This window comes from Eptesicus fuscus, chromosome 10, assembly GCF_027574615.1.
Source record: "Eptesicus fuscus isolate TK198812 chromosome 10, DD_ASM_mEF_20220401, whole genome shotgun sequence".
NCBI classification, from domain to species: Eukaryota; Metazoa; Chordata; class Mammalia; order Chiroptera; family Vespertilionidae; genus Eptesicus; species Eptesicus fuscus.
Genome location: NC_072482.1, coordinates 78,614,809 through 78,641,858, shown reverse-complemented (window position 1 = coordinate 78,641,858; position 27,050 = coordinate 78,614,809). Strand labels below are relative to the sequence as shown.

General features: G+C 38.2%; 1 protein-coding gene across 1 annotated transcript in view; it reads right to left on the bottom strand.

Moving 5' to 3' along the window:
* Positions 1-215: 215 nt before the first annotated feature.
* Positions 216-27,050, bottom strand: part of TMEM244 (transmembrane protein 244) — a 45,454-nt gene continuing 18,619 nt past the window's right edge. Inside the window, 2 exon segments of the mRNA XM_054722682.1 lie at positions 216-375; positions 497-563. Of these exon segments, the coding sequence (XP_054578657.1) occupies positions 216-375; positions 497-563 (227 nt within the window).

The window sequence follows — 27,050 nt, the reverse complement described above, 5'->3', positions numbered from 1 at the left end:
TACCTGAGGTGGAAGCAGAGCACCAGCTTCGTGACCACTGTCACCATCCTCCCCAGGGCAAGAGCCGGCAGTGCCAGGGTGACAAGAAGCGAAGGAGGAAACGATGATGGGAGCCGCTGCAAGAATCTTCCCAGGGCACTTTCTCCCGAGTCACACCCCCTCTCTCTGGCTCAGAAGTTGCATTCACTCGCGCGTCACCGTTAGCCACAAGCCCGTCATTTCTGCTCGATCGTCCAGCAGCTGCTGGAAGCGCGGGGCTCCCGCGTGGGCACCGAGTGCCGCGTCCGGCGCTCAGCAGGCAGAGTGCCGGGGCGGGCGGGCTCCCGGGAAGCCCGCGGCCGCTGCAGCTGAGGATGGATGCGAAAGCCGCCGCAGCTGATTGGGCAGAGATCAGCTTTCCAGGAACGGGATCTTCAGCTGCGGCTGAAGCCCGATGCTTCCCCAAGCCTAGCAGATGCCAAAGCTTGCTGTGAGCTCAGAAAGCGGCCCCAGCTACTGAGCATGCTCGGCTTCCTCGACTCCACAAGGGCCTTTCAATGGGACGTGTGACCTCTCTAGCTGATCTGAGAAAAAGAGAATGAGAAGTGCGCAGAGTGTGAGCTTTAGTGGAGGCACTTTCTTGAACGTTGGTCCCCATCTACCCCTGGCGCGGGGGGGGGGGAGGGGGGGGGTGTGGAGAAGAAGAAGGAGGAGGAGGAGGAGAGAGAGGAGGAGGAGGAAGAAGAATAAGGAAAACGAAAGAAAATATATAGAAAGGAAAAGGACACACGGCACTGCATTTGGCCATCATTTTGATTGATAGGTTTATAGGGATGTTTGGAAGCTAATAGTAGTGCTTAGTCTTTAACTCTCTCCCTGCACAACTAAGTTGCCTCTGTGGTCAAGTATGTGGTGTAGACAGTGAAAGGCTTTTAATCCTAACCAATCACTGTCGCTCAAGAAATTGGTATGGAATTGCCTATATTTGAAAGTCTAGGCCAGTGATGGGCAACCTTTTGAGCTCGGTGTGTCAAACTTCGCCAAAAAACTGAGCATAACTCGGGTAGTGTGTCACTTTGAGGAAAAAACTAACTCCAAGACTCTAGTCGCAAATGTTTCATCCTCAGGAGCAGCAAATGTTTCATCCTCGGCATGCGGCCGCGTGTCATCAGAAATGGTTACGTGTGTCAGTGCTGACACGCGTGTCATAGGTTCGCCATCACTGGTCTAGGCGATGGGTCACGAATTAATTGATCTCTACACAAGTGACATCTGCCTATAGACCATGACTTTCTTAAGTCTTGTGTAAAGTAATTGTGCAATTTTTGAAAATCAAATGTTAACAACCTATATTATAACATACATTTTGAAATGTAAATCTTTCAGATGGCAAGCTCAGTGGAAGCAGAGAATGCCACTTACTCATAATTGTGAACCCACGGCCTTTCTCCGGGCCTGCTAAGTGGCAAGTGCTCCATAGATGCTTGTGGAGTGAAGTGTGGGTCTGTCAGATAACCTGTAAGTCACTCAGGGAGGCAGGAGTTCTTGAATTTGATATGGGCCTAAATCCTGACCCTTGAGCTTCTCAGCTTTGCACTTGGGGCTGGCCAAGTATTTGGAAATAGACATACATTAAATTTTTGTCATGTAAGTGTCTAATGCATAAGCAAAATTGGCTTTTAAATATGATTTTTATGTTCCTGTTGTTGCAGTGTATGTGTCTCCTTTTCTTTAAAAAAAATTTTTTTAAAGGAAGGGAGAGGGAGAGAGAGATAGAAACATCAGTGATGAGAGAGAATCATTGATCAGCTGCCTCCTGCACCCCTCTCCCTCCTCCCCACTGGGGATGGAGCCTGCAACCTGGGAATGTGACCGGGAGTGGAACTGTGACCTCCTGGTTCATAGATCAACACTCAACCACTGAGCCACACCAGCTGAGCTCCCCTTTCCTTTTCTTTCCAGCCCTCTAAGATGTTTTTTGCCAAGTTGAGCCAAATCCAGAGCATGTTCTCTCTGCTATTGAAGCCAGGGACATGGACTTCATGGTTTGCAGATAAAAAAATTATTTCCTTTTGATAATGTCTAGCCAGTCATTTCTGCCAAGTCGGTGGAAGGTGAATCCACGTGGCTGAAATGAACCTATAGCCTGAGAGAAGGGGCCGGGAGAGTCTATACAGAAAACATGGGCGAGCGGGGAGTCAGGTGTTTCTGGAATCCTTACCAGGTGCCACCTGGCCCATTGATCCAACCCGTTAGGCCAGAAAAGCTCTTTCTCTCCCTCTTCTCCCCCTTCCTTCATCCTCTGACTACCTTGTACTCTCCCTTTAAGACTCAGGTGCTGCCTGCGTGCCTCCAGAGTCCAGCCACCTTCCTGGCTCTCTCCGCTGTGCTGTCTCCAGTGCACAGTTTTATCACCACATTTTTTGGATTGTCTTTAGCTAAATCATGCCCCGCCTACCACCAGCCATGAATTCCTTACGGTTAGAGATAATGCTGGCTGCTTGCATCTATATCATTCTATCCCTCTGCACAATGACTGGCTTTCCTGTGTTTTCAGATTAGATTGAGGCACAGGAGGGAGTCCTTCTAATTGTGATGGCCAGCGAGAACACTGGAGGAGTTAATCTAGGGACATTTCCAAAAGAAAGTGATTCCAAAAGGAAAATTAATTGTTCCAATGTAACCAAATCAAAGATTTCATAACTTGAAAGGAAGATCTGCTTGTGCCGTTTTTTTTTTTTTTTTTTTTTGTTTGTTTGTTTTTTTTTTTTTTTACAGAAAGGAAGGGAGAGGGATAGAGAGCTAGAAACATCAACGAGAGAGAAACATCGACCAGCTGCCTCCTGCACACCCCCTACCGGGGATGTGCCCGCAACCAATGTACATGCCCTTGACCGGAATCGAACCTGGGACCTTTCAGTCCGAAGGCCGACACTCTATCCACTGAGCCAAACCGGTTTCGGCAGTGTGCCGGTTTGACACATACAGATGATTAGGGTGGAGCTGTTGATGCTCTTTAATCCCTGCTTCTCTGTCCTGAATAGAAACAGAAGCAGAACTGGAGGCCTATCCGCCCTTGTCATGGGCCATTTGGGCCACTCATTCTATTTTATAGCAGAGATTTCTTACACCGTCTTCCTCATTCAGCTCCTACATTTTTTTTTTTTCTGTTCATTATAGTATTGCAGTGAGTCTGGTTCTCAAAGGTTACCCATCATCAAAGCCAAGATTTTTCTCAATTTGATGACAAAATTACAGCTATCTTTTCTTTGGCACGTTATTCACTGTCGGGCACAGCTAAATTCTTTTTTTTTTTTTAAATCACATTTAATCACCACAAGAAGTATCTTTTATAGCATTCATCACAATTTTACACTTTGAATTTACAGTATATGATAACATGTTTACCGATGTCAAAAGAAAACAAGCTCACAAACAAAAATAGGTAATGGACAGGGACACGAAATATTATCTCTGATGATGAAACCAAGGCTTTGCGAGCCCGAGATAATATAGCTAATAGGTGGAGTCAGCAGTGAAGTTCATGCTGCAAAATTCATCAGTGCTTAACCAGATTATACCTCATTCCTCAGGCATACCTGCCCCCAAGAAAGATGGCTGGTTAAAGCTGGAGGCGGCGGCCAATTACAAGTCAGCCTCATGCCAAAGCCTGGGCTTCAACTGCTTCGCCATCCCCCTCCTCCTCTATAGAAGTCTTTCCTCTTTCGAATTCCCTGACATGGCACCTTTCTGATTCCTTTCTTATGTGCATGGCTTTTAGTTAAGGTTTGTAGCCTTCCGTTTATTTATTCCGTTGTCACTGCTTTGGTTATCAGTTCTTGTGGTTGTTGCATTAGCTGTCCCACTAGCCACCTATTTTAATCTTTTACCCACAATTCTTTCTCCATCCTGTCCCTAAAATTTATAAATTTCCTTTACCATTACAGTGAACATTGTTGGTTGCCTTGGCAGAGTTCTCTCAACAAGTTCTCTCTTTCTCCTAACAAGTCCCCCATAATGATTATTTCTCCACTTACCTCCCAAATAGTCCAATCGCCCAAGGAGAAGTTGTCTGGTCGGATTAGTTTAATGGTAATGCCACACCCCTGCCATTCATTGGTTAAGGAAAGGGTATGTGACCCCATTTTAACTCACAAAGAGGACAGGCAAGTTGGCAACAGGCTTCAGGAAGGTTTTTTTCTCGTAAGAAAGGATTGAAAATCTACTGATGTCTCATTTTTAAACAAGTAAGCATGTAGCTCCTACTGCTACTGGAAACATCTTTTCAGCTTGAAATGATCAGCTTTGCAAAGAAGCCAGCTTTTTTGTGTGTGTGATCAATTTTTAATTAGCATTTTCCTTTATTAAAAATATAAGAAGAGAGAAAAGAAAATAGTTTTGCATTAAATATTAATATAACTTTTAACTCTTGGCTATGACTACATCATAAATATCAGCCAAACTCCTTACAGCACCAAATATAGAGCATTTCTTCCAAACAAGTTCACATAATTGGGAAAATGTTTTTCAAATGAAATAGAATTATCTTGTTTATTCTGCTGTATTTACATGTCTTTCATAAAGAGGTGTTTGGCAGTAAATCTAGCTGTTGTTCAATGAGCATACCAAAATATTTCTTCGGGGTCTGAAGTTCTGCAAAGAGGAAAACATCCACACCAATTTTGCCTCTGAAAAGATATTATTACCGCTATTTTTTGTTGTGGATCTAGAAACAAAAGATTGGAGAAAATGGAATTTTATCAAAAACAAGTAATGAATTCACTTCCACAGAATCTTATCCTATAGATTTAATAAACCATAAAAAATAATGGGTTAGGGAAGGTGGGGGGTGAGGGGATAAGAGATCAACCAAAGGACTTGAATGCATGCATATGAGCAAAACCAATTGACACAGACAGTAGGGGCGGTGAGGGATTGTGCTTGGGGAAGGGGGTGGCGGGGGAGAGGTCAATGGGGGGAAAAGGAGACTCATGTAATACTTTAAAAAATAAAGAATAAAAAACATTAATGGGTTAGGAAAAAGAAACTACCTACATGCCTCAAAGTATTTTGGAATAAAGAAATTGATAATTATTTACCGACTGGCAATCCTGGGTGAGCTCCCTTGGGTAGAAATTCAAATGAAAGACTTAAACATTGTAAACTGTGTTTGTCACAGGAAGCTCTACAGATTCAAAACACAAAATAAGCTGGCCCCACATCTGATTGGTGTTATTAGCTACTGTCCATTCAACACCTTAGTTTGGTTGGGTTTCATTACCAAGATAAATTTGGGGGTATTCACACCTTATAGAGAGTCTATTTTAACTCTGTTGGTTAAAAAATAAATAAATAAATAAAGGGGTGGGGGGATATTTTAACAGTTGAATTGTTTTGTGTATAACAGCTTTTGAGCTTGTGCCTGCAGGTCAAGTGCATTCCAGTTGATACCAAGGGATTAGTCTAGTGGTTCAGAACCAGTCTGTGCAGTCAGGCTGCTCAAATTTAAATCCTGAGTTAGGCCACTATTCATAACTAAGTGATTTGAAACAGATTACCTTCATTCTCTGGGCCTCAGTTTCCTTAATGATAAAATGGGACAATAATAGTACCTATCTCAGTTGTTGAGAGCAGTATATGAGTAAACACACAGTGTTTAGAACAGTTCCTGACACATAGGAAGTAGTCAGTAATTATAAGCTCTAATTACTAGTATCAGGTCAGAGACTTGTTAACACAACATGAAACTGATAAACAATGAGAAGGACACGGTTTGGCTCTTTGGCTGGGGCCATTCACACTGCAGGGATAGGGGGAAAGAATATACCATTGATGTGTTTTTTGTTTTTTTAAAAATATATTTTATTGATTTTTTTACAGAGAGGAAGGGAGAGGGATAGAGAGTTAGAAACATCGATGAGAGAGAAACATCGATCACCTGCCTCCTGCACACCTCCGACTGGGGATGTGCCCGAAACCAAGGTACATGCCCTTGACCTGGAATCAAACCTGGGACCTTTCAGTCCATAGGCCGACGCTCTATCCACTGAGCCAAACCGGTTAGGGCATCATTGATGTGTTTTCATTTTGATAAATGAAGAGCAGAGATGGAAAACCTAGGCATTAAATTGATCTACCTACCCAAATGCCTACCTCTTGGCATGTGAGCCAATAAAAGCTGTTTAAAGTCACTTTAAATTAGGTTTTCCTTGTAGTCAAAAGCCTGCTGTCTGAGGTAAGTTTTTTTTTTTCTTTCACTTTCTTATTTGGAAATCTAAAATGATTAAGATTTAACTAAATTTCATAGGACAACCTTTGAGAACTTTCCCTATTTCCCCCTTGTTTTTGTACCTTTGTCTTCATTGTATTTTGTTATACACTTTACATTCTGGCCACAACGGGCCACTTGCTCTAACCACGTCATTGGCTGTCCCACTGTCCAGCCTGTCTTTGTCCTTTACTTCTCCTACCAAAAGCCAACTCTTCCTTCAAGGTCCAGATTAAAAGATACTTTCTCTGAAATGGGTTTCCAGAATGAATGTTTCTATCTGTATTTTATACATGTTGCTTTGAGTCCTCCAAGAAACAGAGCCAGGATGGGATTAAATGTGCAACAACTTCATTAGAGGAAATATCTTTTTTTAAAAAAAAAGAAAATGGGGAGGGAGCCAAAGGAGGCTGCATGTGCCATCAGGCTATGCCACTAACCTCCCCCCTGGAGAGCCAGCTAAGACGTGTGAAGGAGAGAGAAGGAAGGAAGGAAACTGCAGTGGAGATTTTTGGTGTTTTTGGTATTGTTTTCCTAACCCTCATTTGAGGATATTTTTCCATTGTTTTTTAGAGAGAGTGGAAAGGAGGGGGAGAGACAGACAGAGAGAAACATCGATGTGAGAGAGACACACCGATTGGGTGCCCCAACCAGGGTGGAGCCTGCAACCCAGGTATGTGTCCTTGATCAGAATCAAACCCAGGATCCTTCAGTCTGTAGGCCAATGCTCTATCCACTGACCTAACCCAGCTAGGGTGAATGCAGTACAGTTCTAAGAAAAGTTCCACAGGATCTCAAGCCAAAGTCTTCCATCTGAGGAGTGTAGCTTCTCCCAGAAATGGCCTGCCTTAGTAGCGCTGCCACTCTCGGTGGTTGGCTGGGAGCAGCCCATAGGAAGTGTGGCTTCAGTGTGGCTTCAGCATAAAAGCTGTGAAAACGGTCAGAGCCAATAGCAGGGGCCTGGGTCAGTTAAACTCGAGGTGGCTGCTGGAGAATTGGGAGGGCTTTCTCATGGCTGCCATGCCCCTTATAAATCACTCATTGGCCTTGCCCTAAATTCTGTTTGTGATATACATGGTCTCTTCCTTTCTGGATTATAAACTCCTAAAGGGCAGGAATTGGCCTCATCTCTGTGTCCCACTGTAGGATCCAAGCAGAGTGTTGCCATGTTCCTGAACTGAATTCGGGAATGAACTGCCTCCTCCTTCTGTATTAGTAACTTTTTACAAAAGTAACAGAGATAATGCCCCTCTAAAACCCATGAGTACTTGCTTCCAGAAGATGTAAAATACTATTCCAGGATTGATATTTTAAAAAAAGAAAGAATTCAACCTCACTCACCTGGCTACTACTACTACTGTCTGCACTCAGAAGGTCTGTTCTGAAACCTCAGTGTCCATGAGGCAGTGAAGTTGAGCACTGACTGGCTGATTAATAACCCATTTCTCACAAACTTAATCCCCAAGGTCAACGGATTATTGAAGTTTGGGGTTAAATTTATAATTCACTCATTTATTAACTAGGGAAATAACTTTCTCTGGCGTGATACACTCTGCACTATTTCTTCAACATTTATTTTTAGGGGATAAGAGAATGGATCTTTCAGGTATATAGTTTAGACAAAAAGAAGTTAACAGTGATTCCCCAAGGGAGAAAAGACAATTACAAAAATCTGTGATTATTTAAGGTATACCATGCATTATTAGGCAAAGAAGAAACACTTGTAAATATAGGTATTTTGGCATATAATGTTCTATGTATCATGTTCTATGTATCATTGTTAACTTAGGGCCAATCAATTTATTTATGGTTAAGATAAAAAAAAATTGTGCTTATAAGTCAGGGTCCAGTAAGAAGACAGAAACCTCACAGTCATGAATGCACCCTTGAAGGCATGCCAGTGAATTTACTGACACGAAGCTAGCCAGAGTGACTGCAGAACACATGGAGAAGCTGCTGCGTGGGGATGGGAGATGCCACTAAACTCTCACATAGAGAGCCAGCTAAGATGACCTGCAAACTGCCTGGGGAGGCACTGCTACACCTACCACTGGAAAGCCTACTGGGGCACTTTTGAATCTCATCACAAAGACTTCTACAGGGGTGGGGTGCTGCTGAAAATCACTGAAGGTGAGTGAGTTCCACTGGAGGTCCTGCATGCTAGCCCAGCATTGCAGGGGCAAGAAGGCTGCAATGCACACGGGAACCAGAAAAGCCATCCCGACCACCTGCAGTGTCCCTCCAGCGCCCTCTACTGACCAAGCGTACTTTAGCATGGTGCCAGCTGGCAAGAGACAAATGTTTCACTCTCCCAAGCAGGCAATGAAAGATGGATTTGGAGCTGAGAGGCAATACATTGATGACTGGCTGCCACAGTGCCTTTGTAAAAATTATTACCCCGTATTGAAATTACCACTCCCACACTCATTTTTCACTCATTTGTCTCTTCCACTAGCGGCTGATACGTGTTTCAAAGGTAAAAAATAATCTTTGTATTTGATGTGAAGCATAGTGCCTGGCACATATTATGTTTTAACAAGCATCCATCAAAATATGGTCCTGCATATATAAACATGGCATCCTGTGCTAAAAGGCTCAGTTGGTCTGACAAACGCTAGATGTGCCCAAATGTAGTGGGCATGAAGGAAAACCATTATTTTCATTACTTGCACAAAGAAGGAGAGTTTCAATAGTGGTAATTGACACACTGCACATCTGTAGAGTCACTCTGTTCTAAAAATGGGATTTTTGTAGTCCCTTGGAATTTTGACTTGGGTTTACTGACTGCAAATACTTGATGAATCACTGTGGCGGTAATCCTCTCTTCCTTTTAGAGGTAGATCATTCTGCTCAGAAATTTATTGAAAAATGAGGAATGCAATCTACTGGTAAGCTAAATGATGTCCACTTCACATGGCTTTTAGTAAAATGAAAAAAAAAGTAGAACTATTCAAATATATAACAACGTTATTGTGCTTAAGTTCGCATCAGCAAGATCTATTTGTTGTGACATTCTGATTAAAGGACTGAATTTCATCTTATGTTTGAGATTTTATCTGCACTGAATGAGTCTGGGAGTTTAATAGAGAGATGAATTTACTTAGTCAATGTCAAGTTTTGATCAATGCCTAAGGTAGAATAGGAACAAAGTATACTTAAGGTGTAAGCATAGTAACTACCACAGTGAGACCCAAAACTACAGTGGCTCATAAAAGATAAAAATCAATTTATTTCTCAAGTTACAGACATAAGGTAGCCTCTGCTCCATAGAGTCTTCCAGGGACTCTGGTACCTTTTCTCTCATTGCTTGGCCATTCCTTATGGTGTCTTCTTGTCCCCATGATAGAAGACTCTCCACACTCTGCTTTAATATTGGCTTATGAATCAGGGGAAGAAACAGAAACTTTATTCGTTAGTCTGTCCAAAGGACCATCTTTTGTTAATCATCTGTCCAAAGTGAGTGTCTTTATCCAATTCAATGACAAAACAAGCACATCTTTATTTTCCCAGGGTGGTTACCTTTTAAAATTTGAACAAAGACACTCCATGCTAGCATTGCCTTGAGCAGCACCTCTTGGTTGCAGCCACATAAAAGAGGAGACAGAGGATAAGTAATTCTCTTTGAAGGAAATGATGTGCCCTTGACCAGAATCAAAACCAGGACCCTTCGGTCTGCAGGTCAACACTCTAACCACTGAACCAAACCAGTTAGGCACAAGATAAAACTTTTAGACTGAATGTTTACTGATTGCTGACATCAGTCACCATTCTCTACAGGATTTTAACAGGACCCAGTGCCTTATAACATAACTAGGGGCCCAGTGCACGATTCGTGCACCTTGAAAGGAACTGTGGGCCACGAGGCTTTGGTGGGCACAGGGGTGGGTCTCGGCCCATCCTCCATGCCCCTGCCAAGCCCCTCCTGTCATGGCCCCTGGTCCCCTGTCTGCTGGCAGCCCCACTCCCACCACCACCACTCCCACACGCTGACAGCGCAGAGCGATTGGGGCCAGCGCCAGGAGCAGGTGCTAGCGGGGCCAGCGCCATCAGTGAGTGCCAGCAGCAGCTGCTGCCCTGATCGCCCCTCAGGAGCAGGGTGTGGTGGAGAAGCCCAGAGGGGCAATTGGGGCTGGCAGCTGCCACTCGCACCTGCTGACGGTGCCGAGCAATTGGGGCCATCGCCGAGCGCTGGCAGTGGATACAAGCGGCAACTTTGGCACCGGCAGTGGATGCGAGTGCCCGGCAGGACCACTGCGCGCAGGAGCAAAGAATTCTTAGTAACCACCAGAGGCTCACCCCAATGACAGCGATTGGCACTGCGCCTTGGTCTGGCGTCCCCACCCAATATCCTGCAGCAGCCGATGCCCGCCATGTTCTGTGCTCTGCGGACTGCTGCCATCACCTGCCATGTTTTGCATGCGTCTCCTGGTGGTCAGCGCATGTCTTAGCAACTGGTTGTTCGGTTGTTCTGCTGTTTGGTCTATTTGCATATTATGGTTTTATATATATAAATATTCAAAATGCCTATGCTACAATTCAAATTTTAAAAAGTACCAAAAAATCTGAACAATACAACCCCAAGTTGACCAGATGTTGGAATTATTAAAGACTACCAACTAGGAATAAAGAAAGACTGGAATAGTGATTTCTGTAACAATGTGGATGAATCTCAATTGTACATAGGTACATTCTGTATGATTTTATTTATAGGACAGTCTAGAAGAGACAAAACTACAGAGATGCTAAACACATCAGTGGTCACCATTGGTTAGGAGTATGGAAAATCGCTGACTACAAAAGAGGAGCACAATGAAAGTTTTTGAGAAATGGAACTATTCTGTATCTTGATGGTGGCTTGACTATATGATTCCATGCATTTGTCAAAACTCAAAACTGTACAGCGAACAGTGAATTTATTATGTGAGTTTATCTTCCCAGGACTTTGTGTATGGTAATCATCTGTGATCTGATTTGAGGTATGCCAGGATTATAACTAGTCTAGAACCAACATTTATGTTAATTTACTGGTATGTAGTTCCCACAGATGGCATTTCAAACCTTAAACTTATGTGTTCAGGTTTGTGATTATAAATTTACAAGAAATTATTATTTTTCAACTAGAGCCTTGGCTGAGACCAAAAGTTTTCCTTGGCACCTACGTGTGTTCAGGACAGATAATGTTTAGTCTACCCTTGCCCATATGTGTATATAATTTCTATCTCCTTATCTTTCTGTAGGCCTAATTCCCTAAATGCTATTTCAGCATGGATTTATGTTCCATTGGTCTCTAAGACTCTATTTTATTAAGAGTCACATACCCCTCTAAGAAAGCTGAAGTATCAAACCACACTCATTTTGTGTTCAATTACCTTCATATTTTTGTTCTCTGGAGATCTCTTTCACTTTTTTTGTGAGTCTAGTTGTATATGCTAAAATGATGTTTGCTGCATTTTATTTATCACGGCCCTATTTTCAGAAAAATTTTTTTAGATGATTTTAAAATACATTAATTTGCCCACATCTTTACAAACTCTTCAGATGCTTTTATATTAATTTTGAAGGTATTTTAATAGCTTCATGACCAATATATGACTCATATGAAAAGACTAACAGGCTAATATTAGGTTAATAAACAATGTAGTGATCTAGAATTTTTACAACAAATACCTTTAAAAAAAGTGGATACAGCTAATGGTTAGGATGGGATAATTGTGTGAAAAACTTGAATTCCTCTTAGGCAAAATTTTTTATTAAGAGGTCCTAATTCTAGCAAGAAAATTGGCAAAGAAATGTAAAGGTCTAGTGTACAAATTAATGGTTCTGAATGTTTGCTGTTCAATTCTTAGAGACATAAAAAATGATTTAGCTCAATGTTGGCAGGGATGCAAGGAAATGAGTAAATGCTTTGGGGGTTGATGGTAATATAAATGGGTGTCATTTTCTAAAGTGTAAGAAGGCAATATGTAACAAGATCTTAAAAATGTATTTACATCATTTGACAAAAGAATGGTACTTCTAATTATATAGCTTTCGTCTATGTTCATTCTTTCACTTCTTTCTTTTTTGTTGTTATTGTTGTTCATTGGCCAACAGTGTTTGAGCCAATTATGTGCCAAGTATTATGATTATTGTGTGAATAAAAAATAATCTAGACAGGAGTCTTTCTTTTTAGAAATCATAGGCTTAGTTATCTAACAGGTTTCCTCTCCTATGTTGACACCCCCACCCTGCCCCTCAAAAAGATGCAGTATCTACAAAGATACTAAAAGCTTGATACTTTACAAAAGCAAAAATCTTTTTTTCACGTAAGCTCCTCTAACATCAATACAAAGGAATACAATAATATGACATGAAAAATGAATATGTGGAATTCTATTTCTTTCATGAAGGCGTAATGCAGTCAAAATGAACTTTTAGTCATAAACATCTAAAGAGTTAAAAGCTATAGGGAAAAACATTTTTAAATATTGGAGAACTGCCAGCACAGAAATTCTTAAATGATAAAATTAATTAGATTACACAAGGATGGACAAAAGTAGGTTTACAGTTTACAGTTGTGAGTATGCGAAATATAGTTAATAAAGCTATTGTAATAATCATAACCTGCGTGACTTCCTCCATACGAACTAATGTAAGCCTACTTTTGCCCACCCCTATACATCTATTATAAATATTATATGTTCAAATATTTAAAAGAAAGTAGGATCATGATGAGAGAAATTAAAAGTATAAGAAAAACTGAATGTAATTCCTAGACATAGAAAACACAATATTTGGCCCTGGCAGGGTACTTGCTTAGAGCGTTGTCCCCATATGCCAAGATTTCAGGTTTTAAAATGTTTTTAAAATTTTCTCGAATGTGAGTGAAATTAGATAATTATTTAAAAAGGCATTGTGTAACTGAAATGTAAATAAAGCATTAGGTAGTCATGATAAATAGAATACTATAGCATAAGAAAATAACCACCTATGTTTTCTCACTCTGTTTTGAAAGACAAATTGACCCCAAAACTGGAGTGAACTACAGTCCTATGTCGATAATTTGCCTGTGTCTAAGCAGGGACTTCTAGAGATGAAGTTTTTAAGTATCTTTCGTCCTTTCTGTCTAATGTCGTGTGTAATGTCAGGAAAGGAGTGAATTTCACAAAGGCACCGGAGGCACATTCCCTTCAGGCCCTGGAAAACTATGACCTAGAATGTAACTTGCAAACAAAGCATAAAAGTACTGACTTGAGGTGACTCAAAGTTTCCAGTAATTAAGAAAAGTCCCATTTAAAAATAACAAATGGTTATAGTACTTTTTTTTGCACATTTTATTGGTGTTACCTTTTTAGGTGTGAATCCATTGGGTTGTATGTAATACTAGTAATTATTATTGTTGTTGTTGTTATTATTATTATCTCTGAAACTACCCTTTTGAGGTGAGCACTAAGACCCATGCTTCCCAAGCTCTCCCTTGTCAGCTGTTTGAATCTGCAGTGGAGATACAACAGGTAGGAAAGGAAGCATAATGAGTCATTTCAGACAGATATCCATGAGTTCCTACTAAAATATATTACTGGTAGCTGTTTCAAGAAGCATATATCTCCTTTCATAAATATTTTCCAGATGTGTTCCTCTTGGTTGTAATCTAAAAATATGCCCGTTTCCAAAAAGTGTGCATGGGGTAACATCTTAACTAAAAATGATATACTACTACCAATTATGGAAAGTCTGAAATGTAAAGCAGGCTACATACATGGTCTGTAACTATGACAACATCCCTACAAAGTGGATATTATGGCCCTCCTTGCAGCAGAAAACAAATACTTAATCCATTCTGCATCTTGAATCTTATTACATTCTCTTCCCCCATCTAACAAACTTGCTGTTCATTCTGCAACTTTGTCCTTGCTTCGCAATCAGCTTCATCTCCCCTGACTCAGAACTTTGGCACACCTTTGTATTTTGGCGTCATGATTTTGTTTTGACTTACTCATAGACTCTCCTCATAAGTTACCTGCCCTTCCCCCCGACCCATGGTTCAGGCTAGCATTTTGCTAACCACAAGCGCCATATGTTTGTTCAATAAACGGGAGGACCAGTCTAACAACTGTAGAAGAAGCAGTCAAACCACTCCTCCATCCCATGCAGTTGGACAACTGACTCACCCACCTGGGGAAGTCTGGGGGCTTGTTCTCTGGAGAGAACATTTCTGGGCTGGGAGGCACCCAGGCACCGCTGAGAGGCAGGGTAACGTAGGATGGCCTCTCACTGTTTCCTTCGGCGTTTGGGGAAAGTAGAGTAACTTCCTTGGACATAGAATTTCTTTCTTTAGAAAAATCACATCTATTTTCTTATCTGAGGTTATGTCAGGGAGAATTGATGGAGCTTATTGGTCAAACAGTGGGATGGAGAGTGGAGAGGTAAATTTTACATCAGGAATAACGAAAAAAGGTATCTATCAGGCAATGGACAGTTTATTTGACGGTTCATCAACTTATTTAATCTTCATAACAACTGTAGGAAGTCGTTTTATTGAACCCATTTTATAGCTGAAGAAACCAAGACTCAGAGAACTAATAATTTGCCTCAAATCTCTCAGCAGGAAATGGCAGACAGACTGCTGCATCATAACAGAAAAAGCATGGTTTCTGGTATATCAGAGACCCAGGTAATCAAGCTCTTATCACTATGGAAGAGCTACTCTTGTCAGCAAGTCTGTCCCCAAACACTCTGTGACTGCTTAGCATACCTCTGGGGTAAGCAGCCTGGTGAAGTCTTAAGGATACAGTCATGGCCGGGTCATGCCATAGGAACAGGGTTTCCAACCATCGTCTTCTTGGACTTGGGCAAGAAAGGCTTCTGCCCTGGGGCTTGCCCTTCCTAAGGCCTCGCATATCACAAAATTCATGGGCACTTCATTCACTTCCGATCCATGCAGCACTCCGTGCTGACGTGTCAGAACCCGTAATCCTAAGCATGTGCTTTGAGGAGTAACACTTTTCACCCTCGGGGAAACACTTTACATCTCTTTTCCTGTATCTTCTCGACACATGCTGGCCACCTCTGAATGTCATCACGGTTTGTGGGTTGTCACTGCCACTGCTTCTGAGTGCAGGGGGGATCCTGAATGTGTACTTGTAAGCACTTAGGAAACAGAAAAGGCAAATTAAACAATTTGTTAAATCCTTCCTCTCATTACGGTTATTGCATTTGCCTCTTACGTAATGAAGTGGTATTAAGCATCCATGCTCTTGCTTTTCTAGCCTACATTCATTGTTGCACATGGTACCTCAGGAACATTTTGCAGTATTAAGCAATTTATATTACTCTTACATTTGTTTGTATACATAAATATATCTACATATACATAAATATAGATGTAACATGAGTAAAGCATATTCTAAATTTTTAAAAAGATGACTAGGTGCATATTAAATGCTAAAATTGCAAATAATTTTGTTTTTGTGAAAATATTTAATAAAATTGTATTAATTCTCCCCAAAATAAATAATTAGATTCATTTATATAATTTACTTTTAAATTTGTATTAATCATTATAATTTTGTTTTGTATTTTTATTTTTATGTATCTTTGAATATTTTAGAACACAACATTTTTGAAAACATATAAACAATTTTAATTTAGATTTTTAATGAAAATACAGTCAAACTGAATTCACTTTGAACATAATTGCATTTTATTTCTTTTTTAAAAAATATATTTTTATTGATTTCAAAGGGGAAGGGAGAGAGAGAGAAACGCCAATGATGAGAGAGAATTACTGATCGGCTGCCTCCTGCACGCTCCTGCACGCCCCTGCCCACCCCTGCCCGCCCCTGCCTGCCCCTGCCCGCCCCGCACTGGGGATTGAGCCCTGTAACCAGAAATCGAACCTTGATCTCCTGGTTCATAGGTCGATGCTCAACCACTGAGCCAGGCAGGTTGGGCACATTTTATTTCTTAAATCTTTTAGATTAGTGAGAATGCATTCACATTGAGATCATACTAGAAATAGAAAATACAAAAGTAGAGAAGCATAAAGAAATAGAAAATGTTCAGAGGCAGGTTGCTTAAATTCTTAAGAACTGGAAACAATAAAAGTGGGATTTATGTTGAATGTGACCCACATAAAATTTGCAAATAGGACATTATAAATTCTTTATTAAATGCAGATTTATTTACTGATCAAAACAATGAAAATGAACTAATGTTATTTTTTAAAATATATTTTATTGATTTTTTACAGAGAGGAAGGGAAAGGGATAGAGAGTTAGAAACATCGATGAGAGAGAAACATTGATCAGCTGCCTCCTGCACACTCCCTACTGGGTATATGCCTGCAACCAAGGTACATGCCCTTGACCGGAATCAAACCTGGGACCCTTCAGTCTGCAGGCTGACGCTCTATCCACTGAGCCAAACCAGTTAGGGCTAATGTTATTTTTATTAGATCCACAACTTGAACAAATCAAATGAAATCCCAGAAATTTTATATAAATGGAGATTTAAGAAATTATTGTAAGAGATGGTGAAAATCACTTTATAAATTATAGAAATTTATAAGATGAAAATGAAATATTTCATAAATTTCTCTTTAATAATGTTTAAATTTTGTAAAATTTTTAATTCCCACATATACATGTTGCAAATTGTATTAACAATTTCATTTGCTATTCTTCACCTGATCAGTTTCTCCAAATTTAAATTTATTAAAAATAGTCTAAGAGCACTAGCCAGTTTGGCTCAGTGGATAGAGCGTCGGCCTGCAGACTGAAGGGTCCTGGGTTTGATTCAGGTCAAGAGCATGTACCTTGATTTCAGGCACATCCCCAGTGGGAGGTGTGCATGAGGCAGCTGATCGGTGTTTCTCTCTCATCAATGTTTCTAACTCTATATCCTTCTCCCTTCCTTTCTGTAAAAAATCAATAAAATATATTAAAAAATAATAATTTAAAAAATAAAATATAAAAATAGTCTAAGAACTACAGTGACTTGATTTGGCATTACTGTAAATAGAATACAAATTATGAGAAAAATTTTGATTTTTAATAACATGATTAGTATTTTCTTTCCTGAAATGAAAACAAAATAAATAAATTGTATGGAATAATTATATAATAATCCATGAATTATGGACTCTTCACTTTATTACTCACTCAGACATCACTAGCAATCACCAAAGCATTCAAACTTGTGAAATAATAATAAAATTATATTTTCTTAAAGTCTTCTCTTTCTGTTATATTTGACATAATCATGTTTAACATATTTTTAAGAATATTTATTGTTTTAAAAATATTTATTGTTATCAAGATAGGGGATGAACATATTTTATTTAACTGTTTGATAGCTTGATTATAATGTTTACATGTTTAGTAGTTATCAATGGACTAGTTGTTAAATCAACCAATTAACCTGACCACATATGGATTCATTAATTTAACCAAGGGATCCTGGAGAACTACCTGATAACCAACCTTACTACCACACAGGGGTCATTTGAAAAGCAACAATGCAAGGCATTTAACCTAAGAGATTCAGCCAGGGTAAAAGAAATCAGAAAAAAAGGATGTGTGTAAGACAATCCCTAAATCACTGTTTCATGTCAGAACCTTCATGAAACATTGAATAGAGTGGATAGGACGAGTAATTTTCACCCAAAAAAGGTTTGGGCAAATTATTTTTAGTTTCAATCAAATCTGGAGTGGCAATGAGTTGCTTATTTATATTTGTTATTATTTTCCCTAAAAAAATGAGTAGTGCTGGTACGTAGAAGCAATTGCAATAAAGCATTTTAGATATGACTTAGTGGTATCATCTTCTCATTGAAAAATACCCCAACATCATCCTATCTGTAATGGAAATAGATTATTTATTTAGTGCATATAATAGAAAAAAATTACGGCTGTCAGAAATGATAGCCTAGACTACTTTTATAAAGCATTTTCTTAAAGTTGTAAATCACCAGTGTTAGCGCAATCTCGTAAATTTTCTCCTCATTCCTACTCCATTCTCCCTGTTTACATTTCCCCCCCTGTATTTCTTTTTCTTGTCCTCCTTATAAGTGTTTATACACACTGTCATTTTGAGTAATGCTTCTCATTAAAATTTTTTAATTTTTTTTTCATATTTTGAACCTATTAAGCCTCGAAAATTTGGGGCCTTTGTGATGTAGTAATTTCTGTTTGGATTTACAACATGTTAAGAAAAAAAAAATACTTTCAGTTTTGACATTTGAGAAAGTTTTTACCAGTATTAAAACATATGTGATCATCCTTATTAGAATTTTTACTTTAGCATGAAAAATAGAAGCAAGAAAACGAAAATAATAGTAACAGTTGAGAGCACTGAGGTAAAATAGATCTGAATTTAATCTGAGTTCTTCCTTTACCAGCTGTGTGACATTGAACAGCTGGCTTAACCTTCATGAGCCTGAATTTTCTCATCTGCCAAGAGGGTATAATAATGCTCCTGTCTCACCGAGACGTGAGAATTAAACAAAATTATCTGTGTAAAGTGCTTAGAATTGTGTTAGACATTATTATTGATTCCTCTGTGACTATAATTATTATTTATTACTCTTAACTGCCTCTGACCTTCTTTTATACAACAAAGTATCCACAATGGAAAATGTAGATGGTAGAAAAGCATAAAATAAAGAGTCTTCTTTTCTGGCCTTTGCCATCCCTCTCTATTAATAGTTTATCATGTATCCTGTCCAAAAATTAGTTTGGGAACCAGCACATATACATTCTGAAACTACAAATAGATATTAGACTTTGTAGCCTGTCTTGAACTTGTGTCACATAAGAATTTGTCTTGAATGTCTTTCTCTATACACACCTATACATCACCCTCGTTTTTCTAATAACTGTGTCATGTTCTCTTGAACAAATGCTATAAGTCATATGACTGATCACCTTTTGTAGTTTTTGTCTTTCCAATTATGTCTGTAAGGAAAAGTCCTAGCAGTAGAATTTCTAAATTAAAGTATATGTGTTTTCAACTTTGATATATTTTGCCAAATTACCCTTCCTGAAAGTTTACACTAATCTACGTTAGTGGTATTTTGTGCATTTGGATATGATCCTTAAAACATGTATATAAATAAATGGAAATAGATTTTTTTATTAAATTAACTAGGTCTGTGATTTATGTTTTAGTATGGTCCATGACACTTCTGGATAATTTTTTAAAAATGTGGATTTTCATCTTTCTGACAATGTGCAGTCAAGAAAATGCACATGTTCACATATGGTTAGAGGAAGCCCCTCTTTGGGAGGCTGAACAATGGTCCCCAAAGATTCCCACATGATTTTATATTTTTATTTATTGATTTTAGAGAGGGAGAGAGAGAGAAAAAACATTGATTTGTTTTTACACTTATTTATGCATTCATTGGTTGATTCTTTTATGTGTTCTGACTAGGGATTGAACTCACAAAGTTGGTATAGTGAGATCATGCTCTAACCAACTGAACTACCCCCAGTCAGGGCCTCATCCTTGATTTTAGCCCAGTGAGATTTGTCTCAGACTTCAGACCTCCAGAACCAACATAATGAATTTGTGTTGTTATAAGCCACCAAATTTATGATAATTTGTTACAGCAGAAGTAGGAAACTAATACGTCATTCATGTAGCCCAAAATAGGATTCAATTATGTGCACACATGCCCTGTATTGTACTATATGAGAGCATAGCTTTAGAAAACAAACCAAAAAATCAGTTCGTACACAAAGCAGTAAAACTGACCTGGCTGCTCCATCTCTCCTGAGTGAGGACTAGAATAAAGAAAACTCTAAAAGAAACAGCTAAGGTAAATAATGCATAACACTTGGAAAAATTGTAACTTTATTTTCCTATATTAAAAATGTGAAATATCCCCGGCTAGCATGGCTCAGTGGTTGAGTTTAGACCTATGAACCAGGAGGTCACGGTTCGATTCCCAGTCAGGGCACATGCCTGGGTTGAGGGCTCGATCCCTTGTGTGGGGCATGCAAGGAGGCAGCCAATCAATAATTCTCTCTCATCATTGATATTTCTATTTCTCTCTCCCTCTTCCTTTCCTCTCTGAAATCAATAAAAATGTATTTTTTAAAAATGTGAAATATTCCCAAACTTTTACATTTTTTATGAAGCCTTTTTCTGTAGTAGAAATTTTCTTTCGACGAATTACATTTCTCCATATGACAAATTACATTTCTCCATAGATTGTATTTCCTCTTTTTTCTGACATTTTTACCACAGCTATATCTATGGATGCTGTTGTTATAGATTTATTTACCTAGCAATTCAAGTTTTTAAAGTCTGTGGAACAACAACCTTAGAAAGTGCCTTTGTTTTTCCTTAGGATGTTAGTCATAAAACTTTCTATCTCACAGTATATATGTTGTCACTTCTATATGATAATCTCTATAGCTCTAGAGTGGTACCAGACAGCTTTTGAGTTTATCAATTCAACTACTAAGGTAAATCAATTGAAAAAAATCCCATCAAATTTTAGATAGGAGTCTAATATTTAGACTGTAGCTATAACAATAATCCATATATATATACACATACACACTGAGTGGCCAGATTATTATGATCTCTGAATGCATAATAATCTGGCCACTCAGTGTATTTATGTATAAGGGAAAGCTTGCAAATCTTGATATGTTAAGGGACCAGGAGATAGTGGCCCCCAGCCTCTGGCTAGTAAGTCCTCTTCTTCTTTCTAACTACCCACAATGCAGTTCTTATACATGGAAAAATCTTATTTTACAATCCCAACTCTGTAGTCAGTCTACACTGAGTGGCCAGATTATTATGTGTTCAGAGATCATAATAATCTGGCCACTGAGTGTGTGTGTGTGTGTGTGTGTGTGTGTGTGTGTGTGTGTGTATATATATATATATATATATATATATATATATATATATATATATACACTAGAGTCCCGATGCACAGATTCGTGGACCGGTGGGGTCCCTCCCTTGGCCTGGCATGCAGGGATTGGGCCGAAACTAGCTCTCCGACATCCCTGAGGGGTCTTGGATTGCGGGAGGGTGGTTCTCGGGTGATGCACCCCAGAATCGGGCTCCCTCCTCTCTGGTTCTGGGTGTATCACCTGAGAATCACAGCTGCCAAGTCACCGTAGCTTGGCAGCTCCTGCGTTGAGCTTCTGCCCGGTGGTGGTCAGTGTGCATCATAGCTACTGGTCAGATGGTTGCTTAGGCTTTTATAGATATAGATTGAGATCACTATCAGCAAAAGTAAAGATACTGTTCATTCATTTGGACAATATTTAAAGTAAACATTAAAGGGATATGTAAATTGATTTACATTACAATATAACATGGTATAATAACTTTAAAGCATACTTAGGAAAAGGTTATGCAGACATAAAAGTATTACCTTTTTAAAAATATACAAAATATGCATCAAAATAGCAGATAGGATTCTACCAACTTATGATTCTAGTGAGACACTAAAAAAGAAAATTAAATGGACTTGATGCTTGGCCTTTGAGAAGTTTATGTATACTTTTAGACAGTAAAAAACTAAAGTGAGTATTTATTTGATATGTCTGATACACACTATTTTTAAGCAAAAATATGCAACCTAACTATTTTTAAGTGGTGTCATCAAATAGATAATGATCATCACTTTAATGAGTAAAAAAGAAAACACAGATTATTTTTGTGATCAGGACAAAAAAATAAAGAGAAGGATTAACACAATAATAATTACCTGAGCAGATGGATTCCTAATCCTGAAAATAAACATGCTAATTAAGCTACATACAATGTGAGGAGATATTAAGGTCTTCTGAGTCTGGAGAGATTGTCATTCTAATTTGCCAGTGCAACTTAATTCTCATTATATTAAAAAGTATTTAATCAACCAAATCTTTTTTAGTTACCATTTATTTAGCAGTTTTAGTGTTTCTGTACATTTCTTCCATGTGTGTGAGCTTCCATAGGGACAGACTTTGTCATCAGTATATTCATGATCTGTTCAATATTTGCATTTTTCATAGAGCAGATTGCGTTTTATTGTATCTCTAACAAGACGCGTGTTTTCTGAGTGCTATCAATGGGTGTTCTTGGAGAATGAAAGATCATAATGCTGACCCTTTTAGAGCTACATTATGTTGCCTTCTTTTAAAGATGAAAATAATCTTTATTAGTAATTGGAATTTGTAGTTCTTGGACTGATATTGATGAGTTACATATTTTTAATCATCTAGGACCAAACATTTTGGAGGAAATTAACAGAAAGAATGAGAATAATGGATGGAAGACAAACATTTGTGTGAATAAGTAAATGTGAGGAAGAAGCAAGGGAGACAGCCATTACTTTCTTACTTACATATCCATGAGAAGCTTAAATTACCTCATCAGTAACTGATTAACACAAAGTCATCTTTGGAATGTCACTTGGAATACATATAATTAGCATGACATTTCTTAGTAGTTATCTTTATGAAAGAAGTAGATTTTAGGGTTAAAAGAGTCACCTAGGAAAAACATTCTAGAGCTGCTTTTGTTTAATTTCTAACTGTTTTCCAAAATGTTTGCGTGTGTGAGTATGTGCATATGACTGCCTGTGTATGTGTGTCTCTGGGGGGGAGGGGGAGCATGTGGGGGAATGCGTGTTACTTTTCTGTCCTTTTCCCCATGCTTATATTTTAGTTGTAACCATGGTATGCATGTCTATTGTATCAGGAGATATTTAAACTATATTAAAAAGTGGTAAATATTTAAGATACATATAAATTTAACTCACCTCAGTTGTAATTCCAATCCTACAAACATTTATTGAAAACAATGATATGAAAAACATAGAATTGGCAGTACAGAGCTATACAACCTAAAAACACCTGCGGTCCCAAGCACTTAGATCTTGCTACTCAAAGTAGCAGCATGAACCAGCAACACAGGCATTTCGCAGGAATTGCTAGAAATACAGACTTACAGGCTCCACACATCTCTTCTAAACCAAAATCAGCATTGTACCAAGATCTCCAGGTGATTCAAATGCACATTAAATTTTGAGAAGCACTGTGTTAGAAGATCATAAGGAAAAAAATAGACACTGTTTTTTTAAAAGGCAATGATTTCATAACTAATGCTCTAACATAGAAACAAATACTATGGGATAATAATAGAATCTAATTTGGCTACAGGGATTTGCTATCGTTTTGAATCTGCCTTCTCCTGTGTTATATTTTCCATATGACACATTAGCATTTTCTAAAGTGTGGTCAAATATGTTTGAGAAACCACGCATAAGGTATGCTACTGCTTAGAGAGGACTCGTTCACAATAGTAAAGATTTTGAGCTGTCCTGAAATAATAAGCCTGTTTCACTTAAACCCAGGATTCCACAAATATACTTAAAGATGCAACTTTTGCCTACTTTTGTAGCTCAGTGGTTGAGCGTCGACCCATGAACCAGGAGGTCATGGTTTGAGTCCCAGACAGCTGGGTGTGCAGGTTGCAGCTGATCAATGATTCTCTCTCATCATTGATGTTCCTACCTCTGTCTCCCTCTCTGAAATCAATAAAAAAAAATTTTAAAAAACAAATGCAACTTTTATTTTCCTTGCATGGCACTATTAACATCTTTCAGAACTAATATTCTTCAGAACACACTTTGAGAAACACTGCATTTATGAGTTTGCAACATTTTGCTCATAAATTCTTTACTAGAATTCTTCTGCTCTCCATGAACTTCTCTTTTTTCTTTTCATATTTATAAAGTATCTTGAATAAATTCAACTTTGAATATAGGTATGAACAAATAGTACATTTTAGCTCTCACACAATGTATATAATAATATGGAAAGTCTGAGGCAAATTAATTCAGCTGTTTTGTTAAAAACCATCCAGGTATGGATAGATAAAGTTGTCTTTGAATAAACTGTGCTAAAATCTGGCCTCCACATATCATTGAAATTAAGCCAGATCCTGCAAGTAATGAAAGGGAAGTTTTGGTTAACTACCAATAATGAATAATTCATTGGGGAGATTATGAATAAGAACAATTGTCATGACTAAGAGAATGTGCCTGAAACTGACATAGCATTTGAAATAGAATAGTTTATAGATTCAGCTAAGAGAGAGTGGGTATATATTCTGGGCTAGTAAATTGTTGAAATTCAAAACTACCTTCAGGGAATAATAGGTGCATGGTTCTGTCAAATTCATAGTAAGGCACTCTTAAAACTCAGAAATTTAAAGGCAATGAAGTCAAAGCACATGCCAACGAATTCACATTTCTCAATTCTTCTTTTAGCTCTTCAGACCTGCCTTTTGCTTGTGTTGTTGACATTTAAAAATATTTTATAAGGTATTTTCTCTCTAATTATAAAAGGAAAACATGCTACTAACTTGGAAAATATGTTTAAGTATGTTTTTTTCCCAATTTTTTCATTATATAAATGTATTTGTTGAAATAATTTAAATCCAAATACAACTGTTGAATTTGCATTGAGTTATCACTACAATTCATGTTTTAAATAGAATGTCAAGGTATAACAATTGACATTGTTTCAAACTGTAAACTGTTATTCAATTTTAAATGGTCAGTTGTATTAGAGCTCAACAATTAACTGTGAACTGCATTTATCTCTAAGAAGCCCCAAATCAATAATGATAAGTCTGTTTCCAAAACCCACTGCAGATATTCTTGAAACCCTGGTCGAGACTTAATAGATAAACAATGACACGTTAATTAAAAAAAAAAAGTCAATAAACTTTGGTTGACTAAGGACTACTGAGAAAAGACTATTGAGAAAAAATTAAATAAATACACATACATACAAAAAAAAACACAAAACCAGCAGCAAACAAAATAAACACTTCCATATTCACACATAAATAGACAACATTCCCACTGGACAACTCTTGAAAACAAATAGCAGACATCCTTAGGCAACATTTTTTCTTATACAGAAAAGCAAATATCAGTAGTTTCACCATAGAAGAGTGATGGCAACAGTAGAAAGTTCAAGTCCTAATTCTACAAACCAAAGGAAAGAAATCATCAAAGCACCTTTCAACAGCTTAAGAAAGATTTTATGTAATACTTTTGATCAGATGCTGGCTTGTTTTATGTATGTCGAACAAAATTAAAAGCATAAGTTACCATCACTATCACAGCTTAAAAGAACCAAAAAAAGTTGCAACATAAAAGAAAGAAAACTAACAAATGCAGCCTTTGTATAAAAGTAGAACAAGACAAAATAAAAACCAAAAACCTTATCATAATAGCAGGGGGAAAGAGTGGGTCTTTGAATCAAACCATAATATTTTTAAGGCATGTTAGAAAAACTTCCCCTTATCTAGTTGCTAGTGTGATGAGGGTATAAAATAAATAGCAACACAAGGTCACCGATTTTTCTCTGTAGCCGCTATTATTTCATGTGCCAACAACCTTAATCTTCCTGTTCTTAAGCTTTTTATTAACATCTCAACAAGCACATTCACTCAAGCTGAGCTATATTCATACCCGATGAAATACCAATAGTAAGAGCACATGAGGGCTTCCTATTTCTGTATATTGCCATTGATGCTTTGTCACTAAATGTGTAGGATCAAGCAGCCAAGCCAGTTATTCTTAACATCTTTACAGTAAAGGCCCACTTTATTATCTGACACAAACATGTATAAAGAAAAAACCAATTTTTAGGTAATTTTTTCCACCTTACATTTTGCCATGCCTTTCATATTATTAAACTTATTTATTTGTCTGTATAGCAATCCATTATGTAATGTAGAATCTTTTTTAAAAAATATATTTTTATTGATTTCAGAGAGGAAGAGAGAGGAAGAGAGAGAGAGAGAGAGAGAGAGAGAGAGAGAGAGAGAGATCAATGATGAAAGAGAATCATTGATCGGCTGCCTGCTGTATGCCCCTACTGGAGATTGAGCCTGCAACCTGGGCATGTGCCCTTGACCAGAAGTGAACCTGGGACCCTAAGTCCACAGGCCAACGCTCTTTCCACTGAGCCAAATCGGCTAGGGCTGTAATGTAGAATCTTTACAGATGTTTCTAAATGTGTAATCTTAGTTGTCATAAATTGCTGTTAAATATGGAATTCTGAAAAACAAAATCACCCTGAGAAGTTAGAGCCTTCAAAACTCAACCAATTCACTAACAAATATTTCTATTACACTAGATAAATCGTACTTCTTGAATAAGCCTTTCATTTCTCTACACATTGAGTCAAATCAACTGTTACACAATGAAATTCATTTATATAAGATTGGTTAGAATTACTTGTCCTATAAACAATATGCTTCATAATTGGGGTTTTAGAAATACCTATACTGAAAAATGCAAACATTCACAACACAAAGACATTTTAAAAAATTCTTTGTTGTTGAAAGTTTTACGTCTCCTTTTCTCCCATTGACCTCTCCCTACCTGCTCCCGCCCCACAGCACACGCCCCCACCCCTCTATTGTCTGTGTCCATTGCTCTTGCTCATATGCATGGATACAAGTCCTTTAGTTGACTTCTTACCCCTCTCCCGCCCCCGCCCCCTCCCCCTTCCCTTCCCTCCACAATTCAAAGACTTTTGACAACCCTGGCCTGGTTTTACCCACACACCTGTTTTCTCATCTATGAGAAGTTACTATCTGCCTTTTTTCTATCCTTTAAGCTTGATGCCACTTTACTAAACACTTGGAGGGCTACCAATGATGTATAACAAACACATAAATAATTTAAAAGGATTTTTTTAATACACTATATTTTTGCAGCATGAGTTCTCAGTATAGGCAATTATCTCTGACTTGGGCCAAATTCTTAGGAACAATAAACACC